Source organism: Glandiceps talaboti, chromosome 10, assembly GCF_964340395.1.
Source record: "Glandiceps talaboti chromosome 10, keGlaTala1.1, whole genome shotgun sequence".
NCBI classification, from domain to species: Eukaryota; Metazoa; Hemichordata; class Enteropneusta; family Spengelidae; genus Glandiceps; species Glandiceps talaboti.
This window is the reverse complement of record NC_135558.1, coordinates 8,096,713-8,111,473: the sequence shown is the minus strand read 5'-3', so window position 1 is coordinate 8,111,473 and position 14,761 is coordinate 8,096,713. Positions and strand designations below refer to the sequence as shown.

The 14,761-nt window shown below is 36.7% G+C and overlaps 1 protein-coding gene across 1 annotated transcript; it reads right to left on the bottom strand.

Annotated features, from left to right (window-relative positions):
* Positions 1-1,314: 1,314 nt before the first annotated feature.
* Positions 1,315-9,071, bottom strand: LOC144441059 (putative oxidoreductase YjmC). The gene is made up of 11 exons (XM_078130577.1): positions 9,052-9,071; positions 7,175-7,326; positions 6,630-6,818; positions 5,852-5,967; positions 5,425-5,523; positions 4,807-4,872; positions 3,926-4,006; positions 3,479-3,586; positions 2,673-2,768; positions 2,176-2,286; positions 1,315-1,465 (listed from the first exon to the last, which is right to left on the bottom strand). The coding sequence occupies exons 1-11, from the start codon at positions 9,069-9,071 to the stop codon at positions 1,418-1,420; spliced, it is 1,086 nt and encodes a 361-aa protein (XP_077986703.1). The 3' UTR covers positions 1,315-1,417.
* Between the last annotated feature and the right edge of the window lie 5,690 nt (positions 9,072-14,761).

The window sequence follows — 14,761 nt, the reverse complement described above, 5'->3', positions numbered from 1 at the left end:
CTCTCTCTCTCTCTCTCTCTCTCTCTCTCTCTCTCTCTCTCTCTCCCTCCCTCCCTCCCTCCCTCCCTCCCTCCCTCCCTCCCTCCCCCCCTCTCTCTCTCTCTCTCTCTCTCTCTCTCTCTCTCTCTCTCTCTCTCTCTCTCTCTCTCTCTCTCTCTCTCTCTCTCTCTCTCTCTCTCTCTCTCTCTCTCTCTCTCTCTGATGGCATAGATACCAGATAACAATTAAAGGAATGCTCAATTCAACATTTTATTGTCATTGTATTCCATAAAATTTACATAGAATAAGCTTCCTGTATAAAGATCATCATTTAGTCGAGTAATGTCTACATTTTTAAAAATTGAAAATGGCAATGTAACACACGAATGTGAACAAACTTTAAATGCAATGACAAGGTGTTTTGCATGTACAAGACAAGGGGTGCTAGCAAACTACACGATATTATCAGAATCTATAATAAAACAGGAAGTGGTTGGTTATATTCCATCAACAAATGCAAAAAATAAGCATTCACCAAAGTCTAGGTGTAACATATACATCTATAATCATCATTTACCAAGTTCATGCTATTGTGTTACTTTCTATATAACAACACATTTACTGAGATTAGATTTACTGCTGAATGCCTCTGGGTTTTAGTGGAGAAGAGTTTAGATTTACTACTGAATGCCTCAGGGCTGTAGTGGACAAGAGTTTAGATTTAATGCTGAATGCCTTAGGGTTGTAGTGGAGAAGAGTTTAGATTTAATGCTGAATGCCTCACGGTTGTAGTGGAGAAGAGTTTATGTCAGGGACGATCACACATGCGCAATAAGCAAACTTCGTTCCTTTTAATAGGCAGGGAGGGGGGGGTGATGTCAATGCAATTGCTGAAATTCCTTTTCGCCCTTCGAACAAGTTTCGAAAAACTTTCATGCCTTTAATGATAAAAGCTTCTGTATTTACTACTGAAATGTTGATAAGGTGATATTTCAAATGTGAGATACAGTGCTGGATTTCCGGCTGTATTTTGATGTGTTTACCATTATCTCAGTAAACAGGTTCATAAGGTTTTAACTTCATGTTTACCATCACGTTTTTACATTGCATCGATCGTAGTGGTGTGACCGCTACAATTTAGGGGGGAGGTGGGTTTTTGTCCTAAACGAACGATGTTCGTTTATTGAGCTTGTGCGACATTGTGCAATCTTCACTCATGTTCAGCAGTAAATATGTTGCTAATTATCAAGTATAACCACATTAACTTCTCAGATGATTAGCTTTGATTGTAATATGTATATGTTACATACAGTGTGCTGGTGAACACTCCCTATATACTCTGTAATTTGTGGTCTCCAGAGTTCAATGTCCTCTAAATTCATCATCACTCCTGCCACTTTGCCACCATCACACAACTGGTTATAGGAGCCGAGATGGTTCACTTTGTTTCCATTGGTTTGACTTTCAAGTCAGCTGCTAATTTCTCCTGTAAGATTAAATAAAAAGACATACTTCTAAACTACATGTTCCTACATAGACTGCAACTTTCTACAGCCTACCCATATATCATTTTACCAGGGTTCTCCATCAAAAGTAAGGTACATGGTATAGAAAGCTTTGCAAATTTTACTAGATATCCCTTCTCTGTTAACAGGGGTTCCCCAACACCTTACCAAAAACAATGTTTCAGTTTTATCCTGTTCAGAGCTCAAAATGTTTCTAGAGACTAGAGTTTTGCTTGATTTTTAGGATGCAACCTGCAAGAATACACAGTTGTGTTTGTTTGTTTGTTTGTTTGTTTGTTTGTTTGTTTGTTTGTTTGTTTGTGGTAAGAAGTAATGAGACAAGGTTCATGCAAAGACGTGCAATGTAATTAGTGTCAGGATTACTTATCAAAGCATAAACATCACAGGAACTTGGATTCTGTTTACTGATAGACCACTACACATTATAATATTGTGTATGACTTACTTTTCCATTTTTAACTTCCACAGCTATAAACAAACTAGAAAAAGGCATTGCATAAACCTGCATCAAAGGAACCTGCTCTCATTTTTGTATCAGTAGTATCATGTCTAAATGTTGTCTTTGCGTGGTGAAGTCTTTCTTAACTCAGTTCATTCGAGCAAATGCACTGGTATTTTCCACAGCTTGTATAACCAATAGAAAAAATATGTTATCAACAAGGTGACAAACCATAGCATTTATAAGATTGATGTGATATCGTACACCACCCTCTTCATCTACTTTCTTCATATGTTGCCTCTCTGGATCACCAGGAACTAGAACTTCTGTTTCACCCTCAGCCTACATAGTATATACAAAATGTTATCTGAATAATTGTATCATTACTATTGCTATATGATGTACATTTGTACTATTTTCAGAAATTGATCTCTCATAAGTTATTTCTATGTCATAAGCAAAATTTGATTTTGACCAAATTTCGGACTATTAATTTTGTTACCTAATTATTAAAGATTGTTCTGTATCATATTTACAAAGACTCTGAACTTATTTTGATAAGACATATTTGTTTGTGTTTATCACTTCAACAATTCTTTTCCTAAATATTGCCATCAAGAGCAATGTTCACTTTACTTGAAATTGGCTCAAATGAGTAATTGCACGGTATATAGTTTCATTGAGACTGATAGAAATGATCCATTTACTAATTGGTAGATGAAACCTACTGGTGGTTGACTACGACAAATGTCTATCAGTGACTGCATTCTGTCAGGGAAACCTGGAGCAAATGCATCAGGATCGATGGCCACAAAACACTGACCCTACAAAATATAAATACAAATTATCTATTATATTAACTTATAATTATACACAGCTTTCATGACATTACGTCATATTCCAGTTACCAACATTGCAGTCGTTTTCAAAAAAAGTGTGAGAAGAAGGTGCCCACATGATGAAAAGTGAGGGTTAAAATCACATCTAGACTAATGTCAGTATATGATGAAGTCACTGAAATGATGTAGCTAAAGCAACCCCTCGAGTTCCTAAAAGTGACATCATGGAAATAATCCTCCACCTCATCGTCCTCATCATTGTTGTCGTCGTCGTCGTCACCTCCACCATCATAAGCAGCAGCAGTATCATTGTAATCATCATCATCATCACCAGCACCACCACCACCACCACCACCACCACCACCACCATCATCATCATCATCATCATCATCATCATCATCATATTTCTTGTAATATGCATCTATTGCTACAGAAATGTTCATATGAAATATAATGTTGTTGCTGTTGACCAATAAAAGTACCAATGACAAGATAATTTTTCCATTTTTTTATTTTTGTGGATTTCAGGTCCACAAGTACCTGATTGAAATCACTTGACGGAAAACTCATTTATATTTTAGTATAATCTAAGGATTGATGAAAAGTTTCGTTAACAAATTTTAACAGTATCACAATACTCATCACAGATTCACTGCATTTGTACATTATTCTCATCTGTGATACAAATGTCTTACCAAGTTTGCGATCCCCTTGGTGTCCTTCCATTTCCTGATATTAGGACCAAAGTCACCATTTGCCATTATACCACAAAGCACCTCAACCATCAAAGCAAGACCATACCCCTTTTTAAGATACAAAATGGTACACTGGGATCAAACAATCCTAATCTGAGAGTAAGCACACAGATATGTTGACATTGTTGTCATTTGTTTATACATAAAAACTATATGTGTTCACAAACTTTCTAAAACCATCAGTAGTGTAGTCATAGTAACCGGCTACAAAGTATCAAAATTGACATTTTTGTTGTCACAGCAGTTGGTCTAGTAACAACTTATACCCATTTTGCAGCTGGTACATTATTCAATCAAATCAATGAGTTCATCTCTCTGAATTGTGGCTTGACACAAATTGATAAAGTTCCACATGACTATAGAGTTAACTTGGCTGTTAATGCTTACTTTGTAACCAGATGATTCTTCAGAACCACCAACTGGTAGTAGTCCACCACCATCAAGTACAGCTTTAGGATCATTGGTTTCCTGTGGTGTAAGATGGTTATATGCTGGTTATCAGAAAGACAGCATGATGTATTGAGTAGCCACAAGGAACACTATTTGATTTTGGCCTCAAGGACTGTTGGCCAGAATTGTTTAGTACTTAACTGTACACTTTGAAAATCAACCCTTGCCATGTTTAGTTACAAATATCAATAACACCACTGGCTAATTCAAATAGTTCTACTTCTGTTTTAAACTGATTCAATTGTAAAGACACACATGAATTACTTTTATACTGATTTCATAGCTGCTTCTTTCTTTGCCATGTCTTATATGGAGAGTTTGAATCCTCATTTGCCCTTATCTACCATGGAACAATGAATTGGAAATAAAGACTGAATGTAGATCTATGTAGTATGGTGAATTCAAGGGAAATGAAAAGAAGACATTTCTATTTACTCAGAATAACTTTAGATGTATTTGGTGCTACTCAGGTTCCAAAAAATCTATTAAAGGGGACCAGAGATTAAGGATTAACTATATGTTGCAGACACATGGATAAGAATTGAATTGCCATTGGGGCCATTACACACTGACAACCACCACCTACTTCTACAAATACCATGCTTGGCAGGTAACAATAAGCAATATGGTATCAATCTTTAATGGAACCATATTTTCATAAATTTTAGGTGGAAAAGTGTGCTTGTGTTTAGGGTACATAATTACTATGCCATGGTTGTGACAAAATCAAAAGTAGAATGCTATTTTTATCCATTCTATAGCTAAACAAATTGAATTCTTGAAGAACACAGAAAGAAGTGACACAATCTCTCTATTACCTTTCCTTTGGAGTCCACTCCCCAGCCATTTGGAATAGGTATTTCTTTACGATCATTAAGTTCAATCTAGGCAGTACATCAATCAAACAAAATATTGATTTAATTTTGATGTGCTCCCACAGCATGTTGTGAAATACAATTTTGACATTGATTGTCAGTCAGTCAGTCTGCGTGCGTGCGTGCGTGCGTGCGTGCGTGCGTGCGTGTGTGTGTGTGTGTGTGTGTGTGTGTGTGTGTGTGTGTGTGTTTGTGAATGTGAATGACTTTAAGTAAAAAACCACTGGACTGATTGCCTTGATATTAAGAGGGGATATTACTTTGGGTGTCTATAGTCAGGAATTTGTTCAAATAAAATGATTGCCCTATGGTGTGTGATTTGGCTCAAACAAATGTCATCTTTGGCACAAACTACTTGACAGCTTGGTATGAAATTTGGTGGAGATGTCAGCAGTTGGGATATGTAACACCTATAGCGCTATTTTCGACATTTGAATGGATGACGATGTATACTATCGTTCTATCTCATATCAATATGGGATCTAGATATGATCATTGTGTTATAATTACACATAGTTGTGATCTTTACTTCTCATCTCAAACATACAAACCCTTACATACCCTTCCACATGCTACAGATGAGGTAGCCATATCTAATACAAAACTGTCACCATTCTTAGCAGGTGCAGCACAGGAGATAGGATTTGTTCCAAGAATACCCTGTATTCAGACAAAACAAAAATGTTGACAATTAATTAATGTTTATATAGTTTAATAATTCCAAAACCTTACAGAGGAGAGGTTAATGGATTTGAAAATAAGCATCAATGTCAATGTCAATCATAATTTTATAAATAGATAAAAATAAATCTAGACTGACAATTTAGAAGAATAAAAGAGAAAAAGGTTTTCAACATTATAGAAGGACATCGTATAGAGCTAATGACTAATGCATGCATACATACATACATACATACATACATACATACATACATACATACATACATACATACATACATACATGAATGTGACAATCTTGCTTTTCTACCTTTTTGGCTCTAGTAGGTACAACCATTGGTGAGGAGTTGGTAAATGACATACCAAGGAGACCCTGCTCAACTGCCATCAATGAGTACCATCCAGCAATACCATAATGATTACTTCCTACAGACAGAAGTTCATTTCATAAAAAAGAAAGTTGTGTTAAGAATGAACAGACTTAGTGAAATTAAAAATGACCCACTTACTGTAATTTACACTTTGCACATCATCTGCTACTAAGTTTATTTGTGTATGGCTGATAAATGGTTGTAGACAGACACATTGGTGCATTCACAGGGAGTCCATTTCCAAGAGGATTCCATATATAATGTTTATCTACAGTTTATGCATATTTAGTACTCTCTCTTAAGTGAAATTCTTTGATAACTATAATACTAAATGATATGTTTTATATCTACTTCATTACACAAAGATTATAGTGCAAGTTATTAGATAGTAAATGGTTACATGTCATTATATGATGTTTACTTGACCAATTCCAGTAACATTTTCCCACTCTGCATGTCATTAATCAACTTGTCTTAAACATTTTCTCATTTGGATGCCTCTACAAATTCACTAAAGCAGTAAAAGCACTGCAAGGACATTTCTTGATATATTTGCATAATTATATTCCTTTAAAATAATTCTAATCAGTACATTTTTTTAAACTAAGCATGTAATTAAAATTTGCCATGCCTATTACCATGGGTATTACTGCTTAAATGTCTACTCATGGAATAAAAATTGGATATGATTAAAAGTGCACAAGTATAAACAATTACCGTGAGCTACAACCCAACCGATTCCTGCTTCCTTTGCTTTTTTAATAGCTAGTTCCATACAGAATTTTCCTATCACAGGTCCAAGTAAGTTTTTTCCATCAACAAGAGCAGTGGCAGCAGTCTCTTTGACAATGGTTGGTTCTGCATCATACACTGTAGCCCCTTTTTGAAAATCATTTACATATATTTCTGGAATTAACAATAAAAATAATAAGTCGAAATGATGGATTCCCTGATTCGACATATCTGACAGTGTGGCAGAGAGCACATACAAGAATACATACCCCGAGTACCAACACTGCCACTCACACATCATGGGGTATGGTTCTCTTACTTTATCATATATTTATCAAAAATAAATATATCATGCCAGTCTGTTGCATGTACTATAGCTCATATCCATCATTTTGTTTTGAGTACTAACTTGAACTTGCAGAGACAAATAGTGGGCGTGGCATTTTCAAGTCAATGCTCTTCACTGCATTGTTGACGACAGCAAAATACAAAACTGTATATATTTCCATTACTATTACTTCTAAGCTTACCTAGTCTATTCATTCCATGGCTATAGTGCCCTCTGTAGTCAGCCGCCATCAACACACTGGCTAGTGGGGAAGCATGTTCACGCTTTGCACCAGTAGCTTCTATACATCTTTGAACAAAACTTTTGACTTCAGAAAGGGCAACATGCCTATAACTATGCAAAAATGATACCAATGGATATGTATCACAACTGACTGCACTGGTATTAATACAAATACTTTTAAGAATTCACATACATATTTAGTCAAGTATTGCAACCAACCCCATGATCTTTTACTTCCAAGTCATTATTCCTAAACCCTAATTTGTATCACCTTGTATTCACGAATGTAATCGACCCAGTGGAAATTCTCCAATCTGCAAAGTTTTTTTTATTTTCGTTTAAGTATTTGACAAAAAAAATCACCACTTTATCGCCAATCTGCAGGTCAATTCTGGAATCATCTTGTCTAGGAATACAACTATATTTCCTTTAATTTACATTTGTTTCCCTTGTGTGGTGTTTTCTTGTTATTGTGGTGTTCTGAGTTGAGTGCTTATTCCTAAGAATGAAAAGGGTCAATAAAAGTTAATCTCATTGTACTCCTACATCAGATTGGTCTTTTATAATTCACTTTCTGGGAAAATGCTGACATGTTTTAACACTGTTATGTCCATTAATTGTTTGAAATTTAAATTGTCAACTTACTTGAAACAAATATTTGTCTTTAATTATATGGGGGAAAAAGGCAGGGCTTTTTTATCATAGCTGTTTTGCTACATATCATTAGGAGATTTCATTTTCATTTTCTCCAATTCTGCATCATATGTGACCTCCCTCCTCAAACTAGAGTAATACATGTACTATTAGGCATTCATATCTGTGTTGCATTGACATGCAGAAGAGCAGTAAGATTCTTGAGAGAAATATATCAAAAGAAGCAAAAGTCAATTCAAAGAAATTACAGAATAGCAAAACGTAGGTTGCATTTAATGATCTAAAGTTGTTTTCTGCACTTTTTATGTTTACATTTGGAATCTCCAGATTTTACTCATTTGCACAGACTTTAACATTACTTGAGTGTATATTGATGCTGAACACAGGGTAATTAATGTTAGTTGTTTTTAATACAGGAACTTGTGTATATACATGTTTTGCACCCTTTTTTGTTAAAAGGCTGTCAAATTTTGACATGATTTTAGTTCTCCAGTTTCACTAATGTTTTTTTTGGCTGAACAGTGCTGAATTATTTTTTAAAGCCATACTCCTACCCTGTTCACAAATTTACATGAATACTTTCCAGTATTATTTTTGCATAGTGTTTTTAAAATTAATGGAGAGACAATTAGACTACTGTACAGTCTTTTGCAAACAGCATATACAAATTTGCATTCAAAATAAAAAAGAATACATGTAAACTTTTAAAATAGGGCAACTCTGTCCTTTAAGCCAAACACTGACAGTCATGTATGTATTCCAAACATATAAATACACAAAATGATAACCTTTATCAAGGTCAAATAAGAACAAGCAGGACTGTTGTTTGCAGAGTAAATGAATATCAAGAATACCAAGTTAGGTAAAAAGATCTGTCACCTGAGTGCGAAGATCAGAGAGTAACACATTTGTTACATATCATAATTTTGCCCCCCACCCCCAGGCTACGGTACTTACCATGCATAGAGGAGAGGGTAGGCGTGTCGAACCTCGTAGCATATACAGCCAGAGCTATATAGCTGACCCATTTAATATACATTAACTTCGTAAACACCTACACATTGGACATGGCACAGATCTCCTTCTGCAGGTCGTTGTAAATATGATGCTAAGTTACAACGCAACACGTTACCCTCAAACATACAAATTAGTGTGTATTATAATGGTTTCCCATTGACTTACCTGTCTGCTTCCGATGCCATCTTTTTACACTGAGCTGTAAAGCAGGCAACCACAGAACGTAAGCACCAAACAATGAGCGATTGTAGGGACTTGACCTAGAAGGTAGGTGTGTCACTAGCCCCGTCTACACGGCACTGAAAATCCTACCCGGGCTGAGTAGGACTTGTGGGACTGCCTCAGGTAGGACGACGTGTAGATGGGGCTACTCACTCATTGCACTCACTCACTCACTCACTCACTCACTCACTCACTCACACACACACACACACACACACACACACACACACACACACTTCTCTCTCTCTCTCTCTCTCTCTCTCTCTCTCTCTCTCTCTCTCTCTCTCTCTCTCTCTCTCTCTCTCTCTCTCTCTCTCTCTCTCTCGGTCCTGATATTCTTTTTGATTTCTGCCTTCAAGAAAGAAAAAGTAAAGTACTATTGAAAAATATAAATAGTAGTGTTGTTTTTAGTGTTGGTTTTCTCCAAATTTAATTCAGATCACAGCCAGCCATATAAGACATGGGGCACTGTCTATAAAAACTGCACAGTTCTTATTTGTGGTTAATTTGTTGATATATCTCAAGATATATAGAATTGAGACATTGTAATGGTTAAGCTGGGAAGGGCGATCGCTACTCTCCGTGGTTTGTAGTGAAAAGACCAGAGCTTATCAGTGACATTAAAAAAATCCGAATCTATTCAATCATAATATCTGTCAATTTAATATCGTGATATGATACAAAAGCTCAAAAAATAAAATGATGTTTATCGTTTGTTATATATATATATAACGGTGAATATCAATCTGCTAAGACAGTGCTCTATGCCACAGTGGCAGAGCGTAATAGTTTTGGTAGTACTGGAACTCTTTCTTGGTTGTAACTCGGAGTTTCACTCATTGTGCGATCATCAGACAACTCTGGTTTCTACTCTCTGGGTGTGCTGTTTATATCGAGTGCAGACGATAGTTATTGGGTGCGGACAAGTAGGTGTTGGCGGGTTGTTACATGTTGGGCTTTGATGTCCAACATGTAACAACCCGCCAACACCTACTTGTCCGCACCCAATGACTCACACAATAACAACCAACACCTCCATACACACAACACCAACCCACCAACACAGACAATAGTGATGATATTTCTATCGTCTACTCTCTATATAAACAGCACACCCAGAGAGTAGAAACCAGAGTTGTCTGATGATCGCACAATGCGTGCAACTCCGAGTTACAACCAAGAAAGAGTTCCAGTACTACCAAAACTATATATATATATATATATATATATATATATATATATATATATATATGGCAAGCTACACAAATAAATCAAACCAAATCGCCACACCCTTATTCTCGCTTTGTATATTCGTAGTGTATGTATCTTAGTCAGATATATTAACACAAAGTGATGACATCTACTTGTGTTGATCTCATACATGTAACTTCGATAGTATATTAGCAGGTGACAGTGCTAATGACTATGACATAACTTGGCATGAAAAATAAACAAATTAGTTTCAGTGTCGCCAGCAAAAATGCCGTGACGTACAAACTTGTAGACTACCAATATTGTGTCGACTTGATGTGAACGTTGAGAAAATCGGGAAAAAAATTAAATGATATTTCTTATAACTCACCACTGGATGATTTCCGTAGACAGTATTCTTTGTCATTTAGCACAAAATGACAGTGAGAAAGATATAGTCACCGTGGCAATCCTTTCAAAACTAAGAAAAAAGCGAAAGACGTCGAAGTACTTGTAGTTTTACTGAACGATTGTGTCATGTGTCACGTGACTTGAGCATGCTCTATATAACTAAGGATTGGTTAATATAAGTACCCGCATTACTTCAGTGTTACCTGTTGACTCTGGCTGTTGTTGGTGCAGTGCATTTCCGCTGATTAGCATATACCATGACATGCCAAGTTGAACTGTCTGTCAACACATACATTCTCGGGCACAATATTTCTTTTAAGAACTCTCGACCTTCACTTTAGTTGTAAGAGTCAAAAAATCTTTAAATATTTGGCACATTAAATTAAGAACAAATGAAATACATTTATCTCATCCATTAATTACACCCAGAAGTCGGCCGCCATTTGACCTGAGCTGAACTCAAATGCGTATCAATGTTTAGTTGTTCTGTTACTAAGGTGATGCAATACAAAACGCCTATACCAGATCCGTATTTAATGAACAGATATGGAATGTTTTAAAGATCTACAGCAAATTTTCAAATAGCACTGTACAATGTGGTGATGAGACGTTTGACATAGAAATCACGCCATTATACGCGGGTGTCCGAAGTCCGAAGTCCGAAGTCGGAAGTCAGAAGTTCGAAGTCCGAAGTCCGAAGTCGGAAGTCCGAAGTCCGAAGTCAGAAGTCAGAAGTCCCTTTACGGCTTTTGTAGCTTCGTATCGTCATGCGCTTTGCTTCGTTAGCTTTCTAGGAGAGGTAGATGACTCTGTTTTAGTAGATGATCGTATGCGTAAATGGCGAGTCCAATTCATCGGCTCATTTTGTTTTCCACTTCATATCCCATGCTAAGCATACTTTACCTTTCCTTTTACCCGTAACACTCAGCTTTCACTGACTGGGATCACATCGATGTCAAAACTGCAGAATAACACATTGTCGTCGAATTACCATAAATATATGGCCTATAGCTAACCAATGACATTTCTCCACCACATCACGAAATTCTACCAATCAGATGTTATTAATACGCATCTCATAGTCTTATCTGTTGGCCTTTCGCCAATTCCAAAAATACAGACTAAACATATTGCATTTCCGACCCATAGGCTTCAGGTCTAGTGTCTTTTATCAGATTATATATATATATAGGTTAGTCAGTTTCGATATGAATATAGTACCCTCAGCCCCAACTCACCCCCTCCAAATGTATACCATGACGATAACGTCATAAAAGTCGCCATTGATATAATTATAAGGCTCTTTCTAGTTGTGTAAATTAAACACCGGCGTTTATATTCAAGTTGTCGCATTTTCTGTGTAATTCACGAGCCTAGTAAGAATCATAACACTGATGACCCCGGCTTCTAATGTTCTTAGACTAAAGATTTCACACATTTCGTTCCTGTATCGAATCTAGAACACCTGCACTTGTTACATTAGTGTGGGATAGAGGGAAATTGGTCGCATTATGTATTGCGTGGGAGTAAATTTTGATGTTTTCCAAGCTTAGGTTTCATCTGTATAAGAATGCTATGGCGTCATCGATGTTCAGACCAGCTGAGTCATTAAAATATCAAGATTTGACAACAGAATTTATGACAGTATCTATAGCCTCAGTTTTAATGGCCAAAAACTATTTTTTTATTTGGTCAGCGCCCATCTTCCAAACTGAGAATACTTTTGCAAGTTCAACGCATGTGAATGAAAACTGAAATTCATGAACTTCAGCTCAGTAAACAAACAACCCTGAGATGAAGTCCCGGTCAAATAGACAGTGAATATTTTTAAACAGTTCATGGATTAAAATGTAGCGAGGCATGAATCAATTATTAACAATTGGCTATCAGTTGTTTTCGGTCTGTTAAAATATTTAGGTGTAATTATTAAAGAATATAATGGAATATTAACAAGCCTTGCTGTCGCTATAAAGATCTTGTAACGAACGTCATTCCGCAATTCGAACAGCAAACCGCATTGGGGACAGTTGTATCAAGGCGGATATATCGGTCAGTCAGTAAGTACGAACTCATTCGGTGACATTTTAAAGAATAACAGGGAGTGTGATTTCCAATGTTAGATTCATCGCTTTATTCGAGATTGCGTGTTGAAGGTGATCACAATTCACTGTTTCTTATATTATTATATCATTTTCTGAATCAATTATAGTTGACATGTTTGTCTTGCCGGTGAATAATCCGGAGATATTCTCTATTGACTGGGAATCTGAAAGGTCTGGCAAAATTTCTGCCTGGTCGATCGAGAACTCAAAACCAGTAGTTCTCCATACTTAAAGGAAAACACACACACACACACACACACACACACACACACACACACACACACACACACAAACAGTTTTCTATATTGGAATGTGATGACGCATTATCGAAAAGATAACGTCGCTTAATCAATTGTATGTAAATTCCATTGATTCGTGTGGAAATACTTGTTCTTGTATCATGTTAATATTCATGGCTATTGCATACCTTCAATAACACTTTCATGGATCTATAATTTTCAATTTATAGCTGAGAAAGTTTTTTCCACCAATGATGAGTGTGTTTGAGTATAGTGATTGGCGTCTACAAAATATGGCGAGACACACCGTGTATGTATTGTTATGATGCCCCTCCCCCCGGCTGGAGAAACTGACTGATCACTTAGTGGACTGAGGTTTAATAAGCAAAACTTGTATTGAGGGTTCGTGAGTTTAATATTTGAGGCACAAAGCACTAACATCTCTGAATTTACATACAATTGATTATGCGACGTTATCTTTTCGATAATATGTCGGCACATTCCAATATAGAAAATATCTGATGTACTTTATCCTCTCGCGCTGAAAACCCGATCATAATGTTGACACAGTGTTTGACATTATTAATTTTTATCGACACTGTAACAATGTGTACTTTGTATACAATAGACACCTGGTGGAAAGATAAACAACGGCGGAACAGCGTTGTTTATCTTTCCACCGGTGTCTATTGTACTTATGCCCGACAATTCAAGTTCACAGGATAGCAGGATTAGTCCATCTCACCCTTGCTACACTAGATTAAGTATACAATAGAGACCAGTGGAAAGATAAACAACAAGGCGGAGCCGCGTTGTTTATCTTTCCACCGGTGTCTATTGTACTTATGCCCGACAAGTTTACAGGATAGCAGGATTAGTCCATCTCACCCTTGCTAGACTAGAAGATAAAATACCCACTGTCTCACCCCTTGCCAGGCTAGATGATGATAATACTGAGATAAAAAGTGTACACATTCGGATGGGGACACACACAGCATGCAGTGTCCACTGCGAAACAAATAAGCCATACAACATTCACAAGCCCTGATAGGGCTGAACAACGAGACGTGTCTTATATTGTAGTGTATATATGTAGCTCATATGAAGATATGTGTAAAATTCGTTTTTTAAATGTTTACCGTTTCTTTTGAATGGTAATGTGCCCTTCATCCTTAAACCCTTACTGTGCAGTCACTACTCCATTCACGGTACAGTAGTATGACTTATTTTTAATACTGCTCGCCACAACTATTTTTCTATGTAATTAAGTTCTCCTCGTAATTTTGGCAAACTATTTTGGTCCGGGCCATACTCTTGCATTTCATTCTTGAAACCATGGAGGCTTCCCCTATACTTCCATGTGCAAGCATATGGTTTCTGACTTTGTTGGACTGGTTTTACTTGAACTATACAAAGGTCAACCCAATTCACACCGTCTAAATCCCCCTTTGTCTTACACTATCCATTACTGATAAGACTTCAGCAGCAACTCAGACAAGGAGTTGGTTATAACATAGACAGTGGAGGGGAGATCTCCCCTCCACTGTCTATGGTTATAACCCGCTACACAAACTTTAATATTAGCTCCAGTAGAGGACTGCTAATCCCGCACATGTCAAACAATGTGTCAACATTATGACAGATAAAGGGTATAAATCATAATCTAGTCCGTAGCATTCGTGAGATGGACTAATGCTGCGCATGCACTCC